Source organism: Pan paniscus, chromosome 12 (genome assembly GCF_029289425.2).
Source record: "Pan paniscus chromosome 12, NHGRI_mPanPan1-v2.0_pri, whole genome shotgun sequence".
In the NCBI taxonomy this organism is placed as follows: domain Eukaryota; kingdom Metazoa; phylum Chordata; class Mammalia; order Primates; family Hominidae; genus Pan; species Pan paniscus.
The window spans coordinates 82,561,867-82,585,319 of NC_073261.2; the positions used below are offsets into that span (position 1 = coordinate 82,561,867).

Sequence of the window (23,453 nt, forward strand, 5' to 3'; positions counted from 1 at the left end):
TAGTGAGAATTCTATTCCAATGTTGAGAAATCTATCCAGATAGTGAGAGTTCTATAGAGAGTGAGAATTCTATCCAGATTGATAGTAAGACTTCTATCCAGATTGTGAGAATTCTATCCAGATAGATAGTGAGAGTTCTACCAAGAGAGTGAGAATACTACCCAGATAGTGAGAGTTCTATCCAGATGCTGAGAATTCTATCCAGACAGATAGTGAGAGTTCTATCCAAAGAGTGAGAATTCTATCAAGATAGATAGTGAGAATTCTATCCAGATGGTGAGAAATCTAGCCAGATACTGAGAGTTCTTTCCAGGTAGTAAGAGTTCTATCCAGAAAGATAGTGAGATTTTTACCAAGAGAGTAAGAATTCTATCCAGTTAGTGAGAGTTCTATCTAGATGGTGAGAATTCTATCCAGACAGATAGCCAGAGTTCTATCCAGAGAGTAAGAATTCTATTCACATAGTGCTAGTTCTATCCAGAGAGTGAGAATTATATCGAGGTACATAGTGAGAGTTCTATCCAGAGAGTGATAATTCTATCCAGATAGATAGTGAGATTTCAATGCAGATGGTGAGAATTCTATCCAGATAGATAGTGAGAGTTCTACCCAGAGAGTGAGAATTCTATTCCAGTAGTGAGAGTTCTATGCAGATGGTGAAATTTCTATCCGGATAGTGAGAATTATGTCCACTATCCGGATAGTGAGACATAGTGTCCACTATCTGGAGAGTGAGAATTCTATCCAGATTGTGAGAGTTCTATCCAGAGGGTGATAGTTCTATCCAGAAAGATAGTGAGAGTTCTATCCAGAGAGTAAGAATTCTATCCAGATAATGAGAGTTCTATCCAGATGGTGAGAATTCTACCAGACAGACAGTGAGAGTTTTATCCAGATGCTGAGAATTCTATCCAGACAGATAGAGTTTTATCCAGAGAGTGAGAATTCTATCCAGATAGATAGTGAGAGTTCTATCCAGATGGTGAGAATTCTATCCGCAATGATAGTGAGAGTTCTATCCACAGAATGGGAATATGATCCAGACAGATAGTGAGAGATCTACCCAGAGAATGAGAATTCTATCCAAATAGTGAGACTTCTATCCAGATAGATAGTGAGAATTCTCCCCAGATGGTTAGAATTCTATACAGGGAGTGAGCATTCTTTCCAAGTAGTAAGAGTTCTGACAAGAAAGATAGTGAGATGTTTATCCAGAGAGTAAGAATTCTATCCAGTCAGTGAGAGTTCTATCTAGATGGTGAGAATTCTATCCAGACAGATAGCGAGAGCTCTATGTAGACAGTGAGAATTCTATCTAGATAGGGAGAATTCTACCCAGTTGGTGAGAATTATTTCCATATAGATAGTGAGGGTTCTATCCAGAGAGTGAGAATTCTATCCCGATACATAGTGATAATTCTATCCAGATGGTGAGAATTCTATCCGGATAGTGAGAGTTCTATCCAGAGAGTGAGAATTATATCCAGATATATAGTGAGAGTTCTATCCAGAGAGTGAGAATTCTATCCAGATAGACAGTGAGAGTTCTATGCAGAGAGTGAGAATTCTATCCAGATTGTTAGAGTTCTATCCAGAGGGTGAGAATTCTATACAGACAGATAGTGACAGTTCTATCCAGAGGGTGAGAATTCTATACAGCAGATAGTGAGAGTTCTATCCAGAGAGTAAGAATTCTATCCAGATAGTGAGAGTTCTATCCAGAGGGTGAGAATTCTATCCAGAGAGATTGTCAGAGTTCTACCCAGATGGTGACAATTCTATCCAGATAGCGAGAGTTCTATCCAGATAGGTAGTGAGAGTTCTATCGAGACACACAGTGAGAGTTCTCTGCAGATGGTGAGAATTCTATCCAGATAGTAAGACTTCTATCGAGAGAGTGAGAATTCTAACCAGATAGATAGTGAGAGTTCTATCCAGAGGGTGAGAGTTCCGTCCAGGAAGATAGTGACAGTTCTATCCAGAGTGTAAGAATTCTATCCAGATAGTGAGAGTTCTATCCAGATCATGAGAATTCTACCAGAGAGTGAGAGTTTTATCCAGATGGTGAGAATTCTATCCAGACAGATAGTGAGAGTTCTATCCAGAGAGTGAGAATTTTATCCAGACAGATAGTGAGAGTTCTATCCAGAGGGTGAGAATTCTGTCCAGATAGATAGTGAGAGTTCTATCCAGAGGATGATAATTCTATCCAGATACTCAGAGTTCTGTCCAGAGGGTGAGAATTCTATCCACATTGCTAGTGAGAGTTCTATCCAGAGAATAAGTATTCTCTCCAGATAATGAGAGACCTATCCAGAGAATGAGAATTCTATCCAGATAGTGAGAGTTCTATCCAGAGAGTGAGAATTCTATCCAGATAGTGAAAGTTCTAACTAGATGGTGAGAATTCTATCCAGACGGATAGTGAGAGTTTTATCCAGCAAGCGAGAATTCTATCCAGATATATAGTGAGAGTGCTATCCAGAGGGTGATAATTTTATCAAGATAGATAGTGAGAGTTCTATCCAGATAGTGAGAATTCTATCCAGATAGTGAGAGTTCTATCTGGATGGTGAGAAATCCTTCTAGATAGTGAGAGTTCTATCCAGAGGGTGAGAATTCTATCCAGATTGATAGTGACAGTTCTATCCACAGAGTGAGAATTCTTTCCAGACAAATAGTGAGAGATCTATCCAGAGAGTGAGAATTCTATCCAGATAGATAGTGAGAGTTCTATGCAGAGTGAGAATTCTATCCAGATAGTAAGAGCTCTATCCAGATAGATAGTGAGAGTTCTATGCAGAGTGAGAATTCTATCCAGATAGTAAGAGCGCTATCCAGATGGTGAAAATTCTATCTAGACAGATAGTTAGAATCTCGTGCATGCAGATGGCGAGAATTCTATCCAGATAGTGAGAATTCTATCCAGAGGGTGAGAATTATATCCAGACAGAGAGTGAGAGTTGTATCCAGAGTGTGAGAATTCTATCCAGATAGTGAGAGTTGTATCCAGAGGGAGAGAATTCTATCCAGATAGACAGTCAGAGTTCTATCCACAGAGTGAGAATTCTATCCAGACATTTGGTGAGAATTCTATCCAGACAGTGAGAATTCTATCCAGAAAGTTCTGAGAGTGAGAGTTCTATCCAGACAGATAGTGAGAGTTCTATCCAGATGGTGAGAATTCTATCCAGATAGATAGTGAGAGTTCCACCCAGATTTTGAGAATTATATCCAGACAGAGAGTGAGACTTCTATCCAGAGACTAAGAATTCTATCCAGATAGACAGTGAGAGTTGTTGTATCCAGAGGGCGAGAATTCTATCCAGATAGTGAGAGTTCTATCTAGATAGATATTGAGAGTTCTATCCGGAGTGTGAGAATTCTATCCAGATAGATAGTGAGAGATCTATCCAGAGAGTGGGAATTCTATCCAGATAGATAGTGAGAGTTCTATCCAGAGTGAGAATTCTATCCAGATAGTGAGAGTTCTACCCAGACGGTGAGAATTCTATCCAGATAGTGAGAGTTCTAACCAGAGTGTGAGAAATCTATCCAGACAGGTAGTGAAAGTTCTATCCAGAGAGTGGGAATTCCATCCAGATAGATAGCGAGAGTTCTATACAGAAAAATAATGAGAGTTCTATCCAAATGGTGAGTATTCTATCCAGACAGATAGAGTTCTATCCAGATGGTGAGAATTCTAACGAGATAGATAGTGAGAGTACTATTCAGAGAATGACAATTCTATCCAGATTGTGAGAGTTCTGTCCAGATATATAGTGAAAGTTCTATCCAGAGACAGAGAATTCTATCCAGATAGATAGTGAGAATTCTATCCAGATGTTGAGAATTCTATCCAGATAGTGAGAGTTCCTCCCAGTTAGTAAGAGTTCTATCAAGAAAGATAGTGAGAGTTTTATCCAGAGAATAAGAATTCTATCCAGTTAGTGAGAGTTCAATTCAGATGGTGAGATTTCTATCCAGACAGATAGTGAGAGTTCTATCCAGAGAGTGAGAATTCTAACCAGATAGTGAGAGTTCTGTCCATATGTGAGAATTCTATCCAGACAAATAGTGAGAGTTCTATCTAGATGTTGAGAATTCTATCCAGATAAATAGTGAGAGTTCCACACAGAGAGTGAGAATTCTCTCCAGATAGTGAGAGTTCTATCCAGATGGTGAGAATTCTATCCAGATATATATTGAGAGATCTATCTAGAGAGTGAGAATTCTATAGATAGATAGTGAGAATTCTATCCAGATGGTGAGAAATCTACCCAGATAGTGAGAGTTCTATCCAGAGAGTGAGAATTATATCCAGATTGATTGTAAGACTTCTATCCAGAGATAGCGAATTCCATACAGATTGTGAGAGTTGTTTATGGATGGTGAAAATTGTATCTAGACAGGTAGTGAGAGTTCTAACGACAGAGTGGGAATTATATCCAGACAGATAGTTGGAAATCTATCCTCAGATGTTGAGAATTCTATCCAGATAGTGAGAGTTCTCTCCAGGTAGTAAGAGTTCTATCCTGAAAGATAGTGAGAGTTTTGTCCAGACAGTAAGAATTCTACCATTTAGTGAGAGTTCTATCTAGGTGGTGAGAATTCTATCCAGACAGATAGCAAGAGTTCTATCGAGAGAGTGAGAATTCTATCCAGATAGTGAGGATTCTATCCAGATGTTGAGAATTCTTTCCATATAGATAGTGAGGATTCTATCCAGATGTTGAGAATTCTTTCCATATAGATAGTGAGGGTTCTTTCCAGAGTGAGAATTCTATCCAGAGAGATAGTGAGAGTTCTACATAGAGTGAGGATTCTATCCAGATAGTGAGAGTTCTATCCAGAGAATGAGAATTCTATCCAGATAGATAGTGAGAGTTCTATCCAGATGCTCAGAGTTCTATCGAGGAAGACGAGAGAGTTCTATCCAGAGAGTAAGAATTCTATGCAGATAGTGAGAATTCTACACAGATGGTGAGAATTTTATCCAGACCGATAGTGAGAGTTCTGTCCAGATGGTGAGAATTCTATCCAGACAGATAGTTAAGAGTTTTATCCAGAGAGTGAGAATTCTGTCCAGATAGATAGTGAGAGTTCTATCCAGAGAGTGAGAATTCTATCCCGATAGATAGTGAGAGTTCTATCAAGAGAGTGTGAATTCTATTCAGATAGATAGTGAGAGTTCTATCTAGAGAGTGAAAATTCTAACCAGACAGATAGAATTCTATGCAGATAGTGAGAATTCTATCCAGACAGATAGTGAGAGTTATATCCAGAGAGTGAGACTTCTATCCAGGTAGATAGTGCGAGTTCTATCCAGAGGGTGAGAATTCTATCCAGAACGACACTGAGAGTTCTATCCAGAAAGTAAGAATTCTATCCAGATAGTGAGAGTTCTATCCAGATGGTGAGAATTCTACCAGACAGATAGTGAGAGTTTTATCCAGAGAGTGAGAATTCTATCCAGATAGATAGTGAGCGTTCTATCCAGAGGGTGAGATCCTATCCAGATAGACAGTGAGAGTTTTATCTAGAGTGAGAATTCTATCCGGATGGTGAGAATTCCATCCAAATAGATAGTGAGAGTTCTATCCAGAAAGTGAGAATTATATCCAGATAGAGAGAGAGTTCTACCCAGAGAGTGAGAATTCTATCCGGATAGATAGAGAGTTCTATTCAGATGGGAAAATTGTATCCAGATAGGGAGAGTTCTATCTACATGGGGAGAGTTCTATCCAGATAGAAAGTGAGATTTCTATCCAGAAAGTGAGAGTTCTCTTCCCACACAGTGAGAGTTTTATACACATGGTGAGAGTTCTATCCAGATAGTGAGAGTTCTATCCAGATGGTGAAAATTCTATCCAGTTATTAACAGTTCTATCTAGACAGTGAGAATTCTATCCAGACAGGGAGTGAGAGTTCTATCCACAAAGAGAGTGAGAGTTCTATCTAGAGAGTGAGAATTCCATCCAGATATTGAGAGTTCTGTCAGGATGGAGAGAATTCTATCCAGACAGATAGTCAGAGTTCTATCCATAGGGTGAGAATTCTATTCAGATAGATAGTGAGAGTTCTATCCAGAAAGTGAGAACTCTATCCAGATACATAGTGGGAGTTCTACCCAGAGTGTGAGACTTCTATACAGATAGTTAGAACTGTATCCAGAGGGTGAGAATTCTAGCAAGCTAGAAAGTGAGAGTTCTATCCAGAGAGTGAGAATTCTATTCAGATAGTGAGAGTTCTATCCAGATGGTGAGAATTCTATCCAGATAGATAGTGAGAGTTCTATCCAGAGAGTCATAATTCTATCCCGAGAGTGAGAGATCAATACACATGGTGAGAATTCTATCCAGACAGATAGTGAGAGTTCTATACAGTGAGTGAGAATTCTATCCGGATATATAGTGAGAGTTCTATCCATAGAGGGAGAATCCCATCCAGATAGATAGTGAGAGTTCTATCCAGAGAGTGAGAATTATATTTAGATAGTGAGAGTTCTATCCAGAGAGTGAGAATTCTATCTAGATAGTGAGAGTTCTATCCTGATGGTGAGAATTTTATCCAGACAGTGAGAGTTCTATCCTGATGGTGAGAATTCTATCCAGACAGATAGTGAGATTTCTATCCAGAGAGTGATAATTCTATCTAGATAGATAGTGAGAGTTCTCTCCGGAGGGTGAGAACTGTATCCAGAAAGATAGCGAGAGTTCTATCCAAAGACTGAGAATTCTTTCCAGATAGTGGGAGTTCTATCCAGATAGTGAGAATTCTATCCAGAGAGTGACAGTCCTATGCAGAGGGAGAGAATTCCATCCAGATAGATAGTGAGAGTTCTGTCCCCAGAGTGAGAATTCTATCCAGATAGACAGTAAGAGATCTATCCAGAGAGTGAGAATTCTATCCAGATAGTGAGAGTTCTATCCAGAGAGTGAGTATTCTATCTCGATAGATAGTGAGAGTTATATACAGAGAGTGAGAATTCTATGCAGATAGTGAGAGTTCTATCTAGATGGTGAGAATTGTATTGAGATAGTGAGAGTTCTATTCAGAGGGTGACAATTATATCCAGATAGATATTGAGAGTTCTATCCAGAGAATGAGAATTCTATCCAGATTGTGAGAGTTCTATCCAGATGGTGAGAATTCTCACTGAAAATTAATAACTTGGCCTCCCAGGCACCCTGCCGAAAGCAGGAGAATGTCTGGCTGGAGGGTTCTAGGGACTGACCAACTTCAGGTAGATTTCTCACTGACCCCTTGGTCGGCTGCTCTGCCCCAGGAGGGAGACAGCACACTTGGCTGTAGACCCAATCTGATCAGCCCCTGCCTGCTAAATCCCAGGGATGCTAACCTGTAGGGAGCACCAGGCAACCCCACACCACAGCTGTCCTCTTGCAGTGCCTCTGCCTTCTACCTCCAAGGCCCTGGCAATGCCAGAAAAGGCAAACTGAGCCCAGCCACAGCCAGGATCTCCCTATACCCAGCTCAGTCTAGGACCATGCATGCCTGCCCACCCTCCCTTCATTCCTTCCCCAGAACCTTGGCTTGGCTAGAGGTTCCCCACTCCTCTCTCTTCCCCTTCCCTCCTCCCATATCCTTTTTTTTTTTTTTTTTTTTTTTTGAGATGGAGTCTCACTCTATCGCCCAGACTGGGGTGCAGTGGCACAATCTCAGCTCACTGCAAACTCTGCCTCTCAGGTTCAAGCAATTCTCGTGCCTCAGCCTCCCAAGTAGCTGGTACTATAGGCATGTGTCACACACCCAGCTAATTCATGTATTTTTATTAGAGACAGAGTTTCACCATGTTGGCCAGGCTGGTCTCAAACTCCTGACCTCATGTGATCTGCCTGCCTCAGCCTCTGAAAGTGCTGGGATTACAGGCGTGAGCCACTGCACCCGGCCCTTCCTCCCATTTTCATAACACATCTCAAGACAAGATAATGTCTAGGTGGGGTCTTATAAACCATGATGTGGCCCCCTAGTGTGCAGCACTGTAGCTCAAAACATCAGATTTTTGGGTACCCCAGGCCCCGCGTAGCTCTTGCATCCCAGGTTGGTGAGAGGTTCCTGCCCCAGGGCTCGCAGGCCAGAGCCCCTTCCAATAACAATATAAAATGTAAAAAAGAGTTTTCAGGTCTGCTGTGGACACTTGACTTCCGGTAACCCCTCTCTGGGGTTACTTTAAATTATTCCCCGATGGCCAGGTTGGCAGGTGCCTTTTGGCCCCTATTCTGGGGATGGCTGGCCTGAGGATGACACACCGTCAGGAAGCCAGGCTGCCACCTGAGCACAGGGAGGGAGGTGACCTTTCTGTGAGTTCATGCAGAATGTGAGTACAGAGGGCGAGGGGTGGCCTGTCCTCCTGGGGGAAGGATGGTGGAGATCTTGGGACACTAGGAGGAGGGTGTGGGCTGCTGGACGAGGAGTCACAGCCAGGGCTGGGCACCAGTCCCAGTTCTGTGCCTTACAACTGTGCTGGAACAGGTGTTTAGCTCTGCAGGCTCCAGGCTTCTCATCTGTAAAGATGGAGATGGCCTTGGCCTGGCCGGGGCTTGAGAGTCAAACAGGAGACCCTTTGAGCCTGGCATGTTTGGGCCCCATGTTTGCCTTCAAGGAGATGATTGTCCTGTTTACTGGTGGGGTCCTTGCTACAGTTTGCCACCCTGGGTGGAAGCTGGGGGCTCAGGCGACCTATAGCATAAGCCATGACAGCTGTCTCCCTGGGACCTGGTACAACCATGACACCTGTCCAGCAGCCATGCCCTTCCTCAGCACTCAGGATTTCAGGCCAGGTACCTGGGAAGGCAACTGTCCCCTGCAGAATGAAGGAAGCGGCTCATGCTCCCTGAGTGTAATATGCTGGGTGTTCAGGACCCAAGCAAAGGGCAAGCCTGGGGCTGCCAGAGCAATTTTCATATCTAGAGATTCCCTGGCCAAGGCCACCACCCTGGGCCCCCCTCTGCCACCCTGCACCTTCAGGCTCCCTGCCACTGTGGGAACACCAGGGCATGTTTTAAGATCTGGTGACTTCTTGACCTTAAAGGTTGTTTCCTTACCGAGTCTGAATAAAGACTCTGATATTTATTGATCCCCACCCTCTTGAATTCCATGCCCTCCCATCTTTGGAGTTTGCAAGTTTCTAATCTATCATGCACAGAAGGGTAGCTCTTTATCAGAAGCTTCTATTTCCAGGCCCTCATTTCTAGCATTTGATACCTGGCAAACCACCCCATGTTCTTCCCCATCGTTGCTCCTCCTCTCCTGAAACCTCTGGGAGTTTCTCCCCTGAATCTTTCCAGCAAGCTTGGGCAGGGTTTAAGCATCGGGGAGGCCCTGTGTGCCAGGGCCCTGGCTGCTGGCCTTGGGGACTCACCATAGAAGTCAGCAGGATTGCTGTAGCGAGGACAGGGGTAGCCGATGGCTGTGAAATACTGGACCATGTGCTGGGCCGCCCCTAAGTAGATGGGGGTGCCAGACGTCATCAGGAGGACCAGATCAAACAGCCTGAAGATGTCAGAGCGAGGCTGGTGGAGGGAGATGAGCACCAGCCGGTTGCCTTTGGCCAGCCTGGACAAGGTCTTCACCAGGTTGTGGGCTGTGAAGCTGTCGAGCCCAGAGGTGGGTTCGTCGAGAATAAGGATTCCTTTCCAACACAGAGAGGAGCCTGGTGAGTCGGTGGGGCTCTGGCCAGACCAAGCCAAGCCTGAGGGGACCACACAGGTCCCTCTGCCCCCATCTGCCCCCCAGGCCCTCACCTGGGTTCCACAGGAGCTGCACCCCAATGCTGACTCTCCTGCGCTCACCCCCCGACAACCCCCGCACGTACATGTTGCCCACGCGGGTGTCAGCGCACTGCCTAAGCCGCAGCTCCGCGATCACGTCCTCCACCTGTGGGCCAGAAGGAGCTTTGAGGCCACCTCAGGGGCCTCCTTCAGGGCTGGACACATTGTGACCCCAAGGATAAAGGCACCCGCTCCTCCGGCTGGGTTTGAAAGTGAAGGGAGACAGCTCCAGCACTTGAGTTCCAAGCTGCAACATTGGTTCCCCTGATTCTTTCCACAGGTCCCGAGTGGCCTCGACGTGCTGGGCATGGTGCCCTGTGTTAGGAACGTGGCAGTGTATTGGGGACCATGGCTCTCTACCCACATGGAGGCCCAGAAAACACACAAACAAATACACTCATCCCACATCTTGACAAGTGCAGTGAAGGGAACCAATGGGCTGAGCTAGCTTCTGGCGGGCTGTGGGGTTTGAAAGGAGGGTGGAGGGCGGGCTGCAGCCCAGGGCTGGCGGAAGGCAAGCTGAGTTGTTGAAACTCGACCTGCGGCTGGGTCCTGAGGCAAGGCAGCAGGGGAGGAGCGGGGCATGGACACTGTGGCTTCTTGGACCTGGGGGTCACCACTGGGGCCAGTTAGTTACCCTTTTGTCACGCTGGGCCTGGGAGAAGGTTCTGGGCAGCCGCATCTGGGCAATGAAGGCCAAGGTCTCTCGCACGGTCAAGTTGGGGAGCAGCTGGTTGTGCTGGCGCACGTGGGCCACACACTTCCTCACCAGCTGAGGCGAGCTGGGCTGCCCATTGATCCAGATCTGGCCTGACTTGATCTTGCCGCCGTGACCTCGGCCAGTGATCACATCCAGCAAGGAGGCTCTCCCACAACCTGCAAAGCCACCAGGGATATCCCTGAGAGCAGAGCTTCTGTGGGGGCCAGTCTGTCAGCCACTGCTCCCCATACACTCTCCAGGACCCTGGACTACTCTGTCCATGCAGATGTGACCAGCCCCTAGAGAGGTGGCATAGTCCCTGGACCTAGATGGGGTGGGCCCAGGACATGGAGCTCCAAGCCTTCTGTCTGCAGCCAACGTGAGCACCCCTGTGGGGCTGCGAGGCATGATGGCGCTGGGGGTTCAGGCCAGGCCAGCCAGTGGTGGCCTGACAGGAGAAGGCTAGAGTCCTAGATGCCACAGGGCCAGCTGGTGCCTGGAGCATTTCTCCCCTCCTGCCACCCACCAAGGCCCTTTCTCCCCAAGGCAGGCTGGTGTTAACATAACTATTTCTGGTTGGCAAACATGCCAGCAATGTCTCATTATTCAATGTCGGTTGGCTCAGAAGCTGGCTTTGTGAGGACTAATTTGGAGCATTTATAGAGTGTCTTTTAAAAATGCAAAACCAAATCTATTTTGAGAAATAATGGAGAAAAAAATAGAGAAATAATAGAAGTGGAAACGATTTAAAACTATAGCACAGTGTACATATATGTTCTGACTGTATCTACACCCATCTCTCTTCTTTTCATCAGTGGTACTTTTACTTTTTCTTTTTTTTTTTTTGAGTCAGAGTCCCACTCTGCTGCCCAGGCTGGAGTGCAATGGTGTGATCTCAGCTCACTGCAATCTCTGCCTCCCGAGTTCAAGCAATTCTCCCTGCCTCAGCCTCCTGAGTAGCTGGGATTACAGGCGCTACCATGCCCGGCTAATTTTTGTATTTTTAGTAGAGACAGGGTTTCGCCACGTTGGCGAGGCTGGTCTTGAACTCCTGACCTCAGGTGATCTACCCGCCTCGGCCTCCCAAAGTGCATCAGTGGTATTTTTAATACTCTTTTTTAAAAAAAGATTCACCTAACTGAGGGTGGAGGATGGGAGGAGGGAGAGCAGGAAAAAACACTTGGGTACAAAGCTTACTACCTGGGTGATTAAATAATCTGTACAACAAAACCCCGTGACACTAGTTTACCTATATAACAAACCTACTTGTGCATCCCCAAACCTAAAATAAAAGTTAAAAAAAGATTCATTGCACTCAAGTTAACAGCACCCTCTTCTGAATGATGTACTAATTATTATTGATTTGAGAAAGTAAGCATCAGATTGGATCTAGTTTCCAAAAACTTTCGGTGAGGCTCTGTCTGTGACAGCTGTTCAAGCTGTGAATGCGGATTGGGCTCAGGCTCAGAACATCTTCCTACCGTGGAGCTAGGAATGAGCTCTTTCCACTCCCGCAGATGGAGTGTTTTCTGCTTGTTTGCTTGTTTGTTTTGGAGATGGGGTCTCCCTCTGTGGCCCAGGCTGGAGTGCGGTGGCGTGATCTCAGCTCACTGCAGCCTCTACCATCCAGGTTCAAGAGATTCCCCTGCCTCAGCCTCCTGAGTAGCTGGGATTACAGGCACCTGCCACCGTGCCTGCCACCACACCCGCCACCACACCCAGCTAATTTTTGTATTTTTAGCAGAGACCGGGTTTCACCATGTTGGCCAGGCTGGTCTCGAACCCCTGACCTCAGGTGATCCGCCTGCCTCGACCTCCCAAAGTGCTGGGATTACAGACGTGAGCCACCGTGCCCGGCCCCAGATGGAGTTTTGATCTCCTTACTGTATATTCCTTTTGGAGAGCAGGTTTTCCAAGTTGTGTTCAAACAGACTTGTCACAGGTTGAGCCAATACATATGTGATAAGTCCCTCCTGCTACACACTATGTGCTTCTTGCAGGAAGCCCCACAGCACCCAGTGCAAACCCCAAAAACCAAGAAGCTTCCTCACATGATCTTTCTGGTTACTGTGCAGAGGCTCTCAGGGTAGAAGGGGCCTGTGCACCACCTCTGGGTGTACCTCATTTAAGATCCCTGAGAACATGAGTGGAACAAAATAGCCAGGAGAGAAACCTGGGAGAGAAGCTTCAGAGCCAGGCTCCAGGGACACAGAGGACTTCACCAACATTCACAGGGACCACGGATTCCCACCCAGAAAGCAGGAAGGCCACGTTTTCTGAGCAAAACTTTGTGAGAGCGGTGGGGAGCCTTCCAATGGAGGATGCCTGTGGCATCTGGGGAGACTCTCTGATATGGTTTGGCTCTGTGTCCCCACCCGAATCTCATCCGAAATTGTAATCCCCACGTGTCGAGGGAGGGACCTGGTGGGAGGTGATTGGATCATAAAGGTAGATTTCCTCTATGCTGTTCTCATGATAGTGAGTGAGTTTAAAAAGTTTAAACTCTGATGGTTTAAAAGTTTTTGGCAGTTCCTCCCCTCATTCTTCTCTCCTGCCACCATGTAAGATGTGCCTTGCTTCCCCTTTGCCTTCCACCATGATTGTAAGTTTCCTGAGGCCTCCCCAGCCATGAGGAACTCTGAGTCAATTAAACCTCTTTTCTTTATAAGTTACCCAGTCTCAGGTAGTTCTTTAGAGCAGTGTGAAAACGGACTAATACACCTTCCATGAACTAAGACAAAACACCCACTGGCATTCAAGACCCTTATTCAATGGCTGGAACTCCAAATCAATAAATTCATCAATTGGAAACCACTTTTGGCATTGCTGAGAGTATAAAAGAAACTAAAATGCCCAGGGCTGCTTTCTTTTCTTTTCCTTTTTTTTTTTTTTTTTTTTTTAGACGGTGTTTTGCTCTTGCTGCCCAGGCTGGAGTGCAATGGTGCAATCTCAGCTCACTGCAACCTCCACCTCCAGGGTTCAAGCGATTCTCCCACATCAGCCTCCCAAGTAGCTGGGATTACAGGCACGTGCCACCACGCCCAGCTAATTTTTTGTATTTTTTTTTTAGTAGAGACAGGGTTTCACCATGTTGGCCAGGCTGGTCTCGAACTCCTGACCTCAGGTGATCCACTTGCCTCAGCCTCCCAAAGTGCTGGGATTACAGGCATGAGCCACCATGCCCAGCCTGGCTGTTTTCTTTGTATTTTAAAAATTATGGCCAGCGTTCTTTTGTGTATATGTTGGGCAGGGGGAGAGGGGGATGGCAGTAAAAGTCACAGGAAGTGTAGTCGATGAACCTTTCTAATAAATCATTTTAATAATTTCAGCTGCTCAGTTAAACTAAATTTGGCCTGAGACTGCCTGCATACTTTGAGTTCCCACAGAGCAAACTGCAAGCAAACTTAGTATGTAAACAAACTGCAACTTACCTTAGCAGTATATTCTCTCAAGACAGAGACTGGCTGAGACAAGTTGCTGAGTCTCAGCCAATCATGGCAGCCAAGCATCAGCCAATCACAGGCTACCGACTGATGAGCTCCTGTCCATACCCAACACCTGGTCACATCACCCTCAAATAAATAAGGTGAACACCCAACTGTAACCAATCAGCTATTTCTGTAGGGCACTTCCTTTTTCTGTCTATAAATACTGCCTGACCAAATTGCTTGGGGGAGCCTCTGAACTGGTCCTGTTTTTGAGTGCTACCAGATTCATTAATCACTATTTGCTCAGACAACTCTACTATTTATTTGTCTAAAGTTGTTTGTTGTTGTTTTGTTTTTTGTTTTTGTTTTTTTTACACAGGCAAGTAAACCTGAAGCCAAACAACACTGAATCTATAAACAACCAGGAGATGCTCGGTGCAGTGACTCATGCCTGTAATCCCAGCATTTTGGGAGGCCAAGGCAAGCAGATCACCTGAGGCCAGGAGTTGGAGATCAGCCTGGCCACCATGGCAAAACCACGTCTCTACAAAAAATACAAAAAAAAATTAGCCAGGCATAGTGGCACCCACCTGTAATCCCAGCTACTTGGGAGGCTGAGACATGAGACTCGCTTGAACCCAGGAGGAGGGGGTTGCAGTGAGCCGAGATCACACCACTGCAATCCAGCCTAGGCAACAGAGAGAGACTGCCTCAAATAAACAAAACCAAAAAAAAAAAAACAAAACAGGAGACTATTCAGTGTAATTTATTCATTCCTTTCTAAGAGACGGGATCGTGCTCTGTTGCCCAGGCTGGAGTGCAGTGGCGCGATCTCGGCTCACTGCAAGCTCCACCTCCCAGGTTCACGCCATTCTCCTGCCTCAACCTCCCAAGTAGCTGGGACTACAGGCACCCACCACGACACCCAGCTAATTTTTTGTATTTTTAGTAGAGACGGGGTTTCACCGTGATAGCCAGGACGGTCTCGATCTCCTGACCTCGTGATCTGCCCGCCTCAGCCTCCCAAAGTGCTAGGATTACAGGTATGAGCCACTGTGCCCGGCCAGGATCTACTTTTTTCTTATTTAGGTCAGGATTGCAGGGACAGGGACAGAGTGAGAGGGACTTCATGACTGTGATGCTGTTTCAGTTACAAAGTGCATTTATACATAAGATTTCATTTGATCTTTGGTTATACAGTAAACAGAACTTATCTACCAGACGGGTGTAAAAGTTTGGAGCAGAATGTTTAAAAAATTGAGTAATCTCTACCTCTGGAAATGATTAATTAAAAGATATAAAATGCTCTCTCCAGCACTATGTAAGGGTGTCCCAGGGAGAAATGCCTTGATCCGAGAATGATGAAACCAAAGTTCTAGTTCTAGCTCTGCATTAAATATGTGTCCTTACAAGAATCCCTCAATTTCTTTGGATTTGAGTCTCCTCATCTGTCAAATGGAGGGGAGTGTGTGTGTGTGTGTGTGTGTGTGTGTGCGCGCGCGCGTGCAGGAGGATACTGTAGACACACTGAGGAGTAGGGAGTTTGAACACCTTCCTCTGAAAATGCTTCCAAACTGGTAGGCAGAAAGAAAGGTGGAACATGATGAGAATGACCTCTGTTCCCCAAGCCCCCTTTCAGCTCAGACATTCTCTCATTTTAAATTTGGCCATGGAAATGACAATTTGAGGCACTCCAAGAACCTGGCTCTTGGCAGATGAGTGAAAGTTGTGCTAAGTAAGACGCTGGAGAGGCTGTCTGAGAGGTGAGAGTGTGGCAGGGGCTGTCTGGCCATAATCAGAATGTGATTGTGGAGGAACAACCTGAACCAATGCCCCTCATGGCTGGAGGAGTCTGAAAAGAACATTACACTCTGGAGCTGTTTGCTGATCTCTCCGTCCAGGTGTTAGCCAAAGTCAGATGCTCTGGCCACAGCCTCGGGTGGACAAGAGGCGCACTCATGACTCTTAACAACAGCACCTACCCTCAAGCCAGCAAATGGAGGAGCCAGGATTTGAGCCCAGGTCTGTCTGACCCAGAACCTGTGTTCTCAGCCATTCTGCTGTATTATTCTACTAGTCAGCAAAGAGCTCCATAAGAAGCATCCATTTGTCCAAAGGACCATTCTGTATCCCAGGAGAGAAACCATTGCCCAGCGATTTGCCTTTCCGGTACCTGAGCTCCCTATGATGGCCAGCATCTGCCCACTTCTCACTCTGAAGCTTAGGTTCTGGATGCCCAGCTCACAAGAATTCTGGCAGCTGGGAGATGTCCAGGGCATCTTGAACTGAGCCAGCTGCTCAAACCAAGGAACCTGAGAGGCCAGGTCCACCTGTGGGGAGATATCAGAAGGTTCCTTAGAGAGCTGAATGGTTCAGAGGGCTTCAGCAACTTCTGTTCAGCGTCTTCGTTCCCCAGGTGGCCCCTCTCCACAGAGGATATGTCCTCACCTACACACAATAGGCCCCAACCCAGGTTCTACCAAACACGGAAGCGGGACCCATGCTGAGAACCTGTAGCTGCTGTTTCCAGGTCTGAAGAAAAGAAGAATGAAAAGCATGTACAGGCCAGGCATGGTGGCTCATGCCTGTAATCTCAGCACTTTGGAAGGCTGAGGCAGGTGGATCACCTGAGGTCAGGAGTTTGAGACCAGCCTGGCCAACATGGTTAAACCCCGCCTCTACTAAAAATACAAAAATTAGCCAGGCGTGGTGGTGGTTGCCTGTAATCCCAGCTACTTGGGAGGCTGAGGCAGGAGAATCACTTGAATTTGGGAGGCAGAGACTGCAGTGAGCCAAGATTGCACCACTGCATCCCAGCCCGGGTGACAGAGTGAGACTCCATCTCAAAAAAAAAAGTAAGGAAAAAAGAAAATCATGTGCAATAGTGGTACAGAAATAAAAATAAAACACGAAGCAAAATGTCTTCACTTGATACTAGTAATTTACTAATAATTTATCAGATGTTTACTATGTGCAAGACATTGTGTTAATCACTTAACATCCATCACCTTATTCAATCCTCACTGCAAATCTATAACACAGATATGATCAGAATCCTTGTTTTACAGATGAGGCTCAGGGCAGTTAAGTAACTTGCTCAAGGTCACACAGCTGGTAAGTGGCAGAGCAGAGAAAGGCTCATTGGCTTGTCCCAACTCACACCCACAGGAAGCCAGACTCAGGCCTCTGAAGTTCACCATCCCAGACCCCACCATGTCCCATCTGGGTCCCTGGGGAGGTGTGGGAATATGGATCCTTGAATCTGACCAGGGGGTTCCTGGGTGCCTCTGAAAGGTCAGTCGTTGTCTTTGCACTCTGGATGTTTTATAAGCTCCAGGGATAGTACATTTTACAAAAAAAAAATTATATATATATACACACACACACACACACATATATATATAAAAACTAATGAAATCTGAATAAAGTCTGTAGTTAATAGCATTGTACATTGTTCATTTCTTAGTGTTCATAATTATACTATGGGTATGCAAGATGTTAACATTAGGGGAAGCTGGACAATGGGTATATGGAAACACTGTGTTATTTTTGCAATTTTTTCCAAAATCTAAAGTTAGTTATTTCAAAATATAGTTTTAAAAGAGTCCCAGAGACATTTTTCTATAGGTTCACGCATTTTGTTTTATGTTTATACAACAGTTTCATTCTCTTTTCAAGCCTCTCAACCTCCAGCTCTGATAGATGCCATTGATGACACCTATTGCACCTGACACGTGAGGCATCAATGTGGACTGGACTCTGTCCTTGGGGGCAGAGGGCCTGCAAGGTGGGCCCACCCTTTTATTTCCGCCCGGGGAATTTCCTGGCTGTCCCTGCCTGCTCCTCTCCCCTTGAACCCAGGCGTGCCTCTACCTGGTAGTTGAGGTCTCTGACCTCCAGGGTGTTGGGCTGGCCACTGTAGGTGAAGTACAGGCTGTTGTCACTTTCGGAGGAGAACAATCTATCCTGGAGGCCCTGTGGGAGACAGGAGAGATGAGGGGCTCCTTTAGAAGCTGCTGAGAACATAGGAGAAGACAAGGAGGAAACCAACAGGTGAGAGCAACTTCTTAGAGCCGACGTGGTTAAATCTCAAATTGGCAACAGACGGGATTGCACAGGTGGAACCTCAGGGCTTTGGGAAAATAGGAGTGCTGACAAGGGCCCGTCTCCTCTTCCCTTCAGAGAGAGGTTCGGGGCTTCTCCCGGGGCACCTTCCCAGAGAACCTCAACCTCAGGCTGGTGGAGCCTGAAGCCAAGCAGCTTCTGGTAAAGAGACCCAGACTCTGGACCGGAGAGGGTTCTATAAACAAACCTCTGTACTCTGAGAAGACCTGACTGGAGTGGGCAAACTCTTTGCCTTTAACTTTCTCTTCCCTGCAGCTGGCTTAATATCTCCTGATGCCAAACAGACATGACACATGCAGCATGTGAGAGGGAAGCAGCTGTTGAGAGTTAATGCCCAATATTCATGAAGACACCACCCTGAGAAAAGTTCTAACCAACATCTTAGTCCTCACTAACATCTGGCATACTTCTCCTCATATCTGATTTTGATGAAGAGTTCATGCAACAAAGTGATGGAAAATGCTGCTGGGAGCTTTGAGAGGAAGTCCCTCTCATCATCATCATCATGTTGTTGTTATTGTCGAAGTGGTGGTATATTTGAATGTACATTAAAAAATCAATGTTTCATGGTGTCGGCTGATACCTTTGAATGGTATTAACCATCTGCAGATCTCAATTCCTCCTATTTGGACAATTCAGTCATTTAAATCATTGAGGCCCAAACAAAGAAGCAACAGGAAGTCCCCCACCATTTCTTTTTCTTTGGATTGGGTCTTGCTCTATCACCCAGGATGGAGTGCAGTGACGTGATCACAGCTCACTGCATCCTCAACCTCTCAGGCTCAAGCAATCCTCCCACCTCAGCCTTCCCACCACAACCAGCTAATTTTTGTATTTTTTGTAGAGACAGGGTTTCGCCATGTTGGTCTCAAACTCCTGGGCTCAAGTGATCCACCCACCTCAGCCTCCCAAAGTGCTGTGATTACAAGGGTGAACCACCTCGTCTGACCTCCAGTTTTTACTGCATTCAATTTTTCTTACATTTCTGTCAGGCAGGAACAAGTACACTTTCATTAACAAGTTCCCATAGACTTTCCTCCTCAAGCTACCATTCTCACACTATACATTCCTTCAATCAACCACGCACCCAACAAACACTTATGGGGAGCCCAGAACACCCTTCAGGCTTGGAATTTGGGATGTGACAATGAAAAGGCCATTGAAAAGCTTAGATTTTGGCAGGTGAGACAGGTGATTACGATGGAGCGAGACAGACCAGGCAGAGAGGGAGGCTGACCTCAAGCAACTGACCAGGGTTTATTTTCACTATGTACACAATGCACGCACATGCTGTAGGTGAAACTAACATGACTTAGGCTTTACGTGAAAATAACAAATAACATACAGCAGTCTGCTTGTCAAAGTACCCCTGCAATGATGGGGGCCAGAAGTTCTCGGAAAGAACATTCCAGGTCAGTGGAGGTGGAGGGAAAGAAATTCGGTGACAGTATGCCGCAGGCGTGCTGTGGGGAACCCCTAGAGTTCTGGGAGAGTATGAAAAACAGCAGACAAAAGTGACTTCCATTGCTTAATGTTTGAATTATCACCATAAAGACCCAAAATTATAGAGAAAAAAAATGGGAAAGATAAACACCTAATTCAGGAGAGGGGTTATCTCTGGGGAGCGGGCAGAGATGAAAGGAGAAAGGGGACACAGTAGGAGTGCGGGGATCAAGCTTCAAAGCTTTTGGTAATTGGTGGTGTGTACATGAGAGTTCTTTAAGCTGCTTTGTGTATGATATTTCACAATATGTTGTCAAATTGAGAGAGCAAGCCAGTGAGTAGAACTCCAGAGTTCCATTCCCACCTCAACCCCAGTTGCCAAAGCCCCCAAGCAGGAGGGAGGTTGAGGGAGAGGAGGTAAGAAGGTCTGTGCCCCAAGCTCCTGAGGAGATTGAAAGCAGCTCGGACAGATGCTGGACTCCTGGCAGATCAGCCCTTCGGCCTTGCCCCTCACTCGCCCTCTCCGCTGTCACTGTACACATTGCTTCATTGTCCCATTTTTGTTGTTGTTGTTGAATCATCAAAAAATCTTAGCCATTGCCAGTTGTGCGCAGTGGCTCATTCCTGTAATCCCAGCACTTTGGGAAGCTGAGGAGAGCAGATCACCTGAGGCCAGGAGTTCAAGACCAGCTTGGCCAAAACAGTGAAACCCTGTCTCTACTAAAAATACAAAAAAAAATTGCCGGGCATGGTGGCACACCCCTATAGTCCCAGCTACCCTACTCAAGAGGTTGAGGCAGGAGAATCACTTGAACCAGCAGGTGGAGGTGCAGGGAGCCAAGATCGTGCCTCTGCACTCCAGCCTGGGCCACAGCGTGAGACTCTGTCAAAAAAAAAAAATCTTATCCATTTCTAAGAGACTCATGTGGGCTAACATGCATCTTGCTGTTGTTGTTTTTAAAACAAATATCTGCAGGAGGGATATTAGACAATGTAAATGAGCTGAGAAATTACTTCTGCTGGCCAAAACATCCCCAGGTCGGATTTAGGCATGGAGGAGGCGCTGAGGAAGGAAGGTCAGATGTTTGGAGTCTGGAGCAATGTGTGGAGGTGACCTGCAGCCCAACTGGGTTCCACTGTGTGGTGCTTTGAGAAGGGGAGGGAGCTGGCAGACAGAGGAGGCAGAGCAGAAACTGGGTAAGAGGAAGGGGAGAGGTGCCTGGTTTCTTGTTCCAAGGCTCGCCCCAAGCCCCTTCACTGTGGCCTGGGAAGGCAGGTGTGGGCCAGCGCTGACTCCAACCACCATTGAGGGATTGTGCCTTCCAGGAGTTGCACAGGCAGCTCATCTTTCGGAGGAAGAAAATTCGTGCCTGGGTTGGGGACGACCTCTGTTCCATTTTAAAATATTTTCCTTGGCTCCCAGGAAGGATTTGTTAGACTCTTCCTGAGGTTTTGACAAACTCTCTGTATTTTTCAAATACTTAAGTATCTATTCGGCTGACATCTTAATCAGTACGACTGTCAGAACATCACTTGAATTTCTGACAGGTGACACCCAAAAAAGCAAAAGCAGGTTTATTTGCAGGTAACCAGCTCTGCTCATGCTGGGCTACATTGTAATTTCTCCTCGTATTAACTTCTGATCAAATTCCTGAGTCAGATGCCTAGGCAAGAAGGAAATTCTCAGAGCACATGTTTCTGGTTCTGAGATGAGGAGCCTATGCCCCGGGGGGAGTGATGTGCTGACACTCACGGCTGGAGGGTTGGCAAGAGGACACGCAGGACTTGTTCCTGGCTGAATAAATTTTATCGAAACATTCAGTCTAGGTCACACACAGCTCTGCCTGCTGCCAGGGTCTCTCTTGTCCTTCTCTGTCGCTGCTCCTGCCCATGGCATGAGGAGTTTGTGGGTTAAGGGCACTTGCCACTCCAGGTGCCCAAGATGCCAGATATTCTCTGTGCAAATGGCCCCAAGTCCATCCCCAGGGTCTGTACACCTCTTCCCAGCCCCAACCTCCTGAGGACTTTTAGGCCAGAGAAGTATATGTCTGTGCAGGGCAGGGCTGCAATGCAGGTAGGCAGGAGGGTGACCATCCAGGGTGTTGAGGGCCCCGTGGAGTGGGATGGAGCTGAGGGGGCCAGAAAAGGGGGACAGGTTGTGGCTCGGGCTGGAAGTGGCTCCCCCGTACCAGCGCATTCTAGCCAAGATGCCTTAGAATTTCTCAATTTACACCTGGCCTTTCAGGTTGTGAGGAAGATATGTCAAGATAAGAGGATAGAAACTATTTTATTTAACTGTTCTTATAGCTTGACTGATGACTTTTATATATCTAGACATAGGAAATGTGACCCTCATCCTCTTGTTCCAAGACCCACAGGTGTTAGGGGCAGACCCTCACCCAGCACCTGGAGTGACAGGATCGGACAGAAGGGAAGCAGAAATGGCAGGGCCTGCGTGCATTTCTGGTGTGGTCCTAGCATTTCTTTGCCTCTCAAGCTGTGGTGGCTGAATCGTCAGCCCTCCCAGGCAGAAAGTGTTCCCAAAGTCCCGCTGACTTTCTATTCTATTCAGGCTTTAAACATTTCCCGAAGTGGTGGGCCCCACAGGGTATTCAGAGAGCAGAGCTGGTCAGGTGTGGTGGTTGCAGAACTGACTAGAAATGGTGGGCTCCTTGGGTCTGGCCGAGTCAAGTCCTGGAAACTCAAGGCCAGTCCAGGTGGTTTTCCCCATTGGGTGTGGAGTCCTTGATCATGCTTGTCTTTCTCTCCTCCCTCCTACCCACAACAGGCAAAGATGGAAAGGTGGGATGGGGTGAGGTGGTGGGAGTGGGGATCTGCTCCTTGCTTGTCTTCCAGTTTAGCCTCCTGCTTCAAATCCTGCCACATCCCGAATTCAGTCAAAGGCTATTTCTTGAGTAAACACTTCTCAGGTAAAATGAGGAAGGAAACGTACCTCCACCTCCTGCCACCTGGCTGCTTCTACTCCTTCCAGCTTTCTCACAGAACTTACGATTGCCTGTTAGAGCCACACATGCTGATGTTCCCACAAAAGCTGTCTGTCACCCTGTCTCACCTATCACTTCATTACTGAGACCAACCTGACAGCCACATGGATGGAGGAGACACCAGTGGAGTCCCTGGCATGTGTGAGCACATTTCTATGATGGAGTCTCATTTGGAAAAAGCAAAACTGGCCAGGCACGGTGGCTCATGCCTGTAATCCCAGCACTTTGGGAGGCCGAGGAGGGTGGGTAACCTGAGGTCAGGAGTTTGAGCCTGACCAACATGGTGAAACACTGTCTCTACTAAAAAATACAAAATTTGCCAGGTGTGGTGGTAGGTGCCTGTAATCTCAGCTACTTGGGAGGCTGAGGCAGGAGAATCACTTGAACCTAGGAGGGAGAGCTTGCAGTGAGCTGAGATCATGCCACCGCACTCCAGCCTGGGCAACAGAGCGAGACTCCGTCTCAAAAAAAAAAAAAAAAAAGAGAAGAAAAGAAAAAAGAAAAAGTGAAGTTGTCTCACATCACACAAAAGAACATCATTTCCCTAAAAGAGCATTTCTTAGGGCAGGAAGTGACCTCAGAGGCCTCTGGGACCCTGAATCTGTTCTCCTCCGCCCTTTGACATGCAGGAAACAGTCCTGCGGCCATGTCCTCACACTGCTTGATGTCCGGGTGGTGCTAGGACAGAAGGCTCCTGAGGGAAGAGAGAAAGGTTTGATTTCTCCTACCCGCCCACCAGGCCTGGGCCGACTCCCCATTGCTCACTCACCGAGGTATCCTGGGGAGTGGCCCCTTTCGGCAGCCCTCTCTCCTCTGCCGCCTTCCCAGCCATGGGGCCCACAGGTCTGTGCCCCTGGGCTGCAACTCTCTTAGACCCAGCTGCTGCCTGCCAGGGCCAGTGTCTTCACTCTGTTTCCTGGAGCAGGGACACCTCGGCCTCCTGCCCTGGGCCCGTCTCTCC

The 23,453-nt window shown here is 46.6% G+C and overlaps 1 protein-coding gene across 2 annotated transcripts in view; it reads right to left on the bottom strand.

Moving 5' to 3' along the window:
* The window catches only part of ABCG8 (ATP binding cassette subfamily G member 8), a 54,381-nt gene extending 30,932 nt beyond the window's left edge, over window positions 1–23,449 (bottom strand). For both annotated transcript variants that reach the window (XM_034953037.3, XM_003822709.6), the window contains exons 1-6: window positions 23,262–23,449; window positions 17,793–17,894; window positions 16,093–16,249; window positions 10,429–10,667; window positions 9,765–9,897; window positions 9,383–9,652 (exon numbers count right to left, since the gene is read on the bottom strand). In XM_034953037.3, coding sequence (XP_034808928.2) covers window positions 9,383–9,652; window positions 9,765–9,897; window positions 10,429–10,667; window positions 16,093–16,249; window positions 17,793–17,894; window positions 23,262–23,324 — 964 coding nt within the window. In that variant the 5' untranslated portion in view covers window positions 23,325–23,449. The remainder of the gene's footprint in view (window positions 1–9,382; window positions 9,653–9,764; window positions 9,898–10,428; window positions 10,668–16,092; window positions 16,250–17,792; window positions 17,895–23,261) is intronic.
* Window positions 23,450–23,453: the final 4 nt, after the last annotated feature.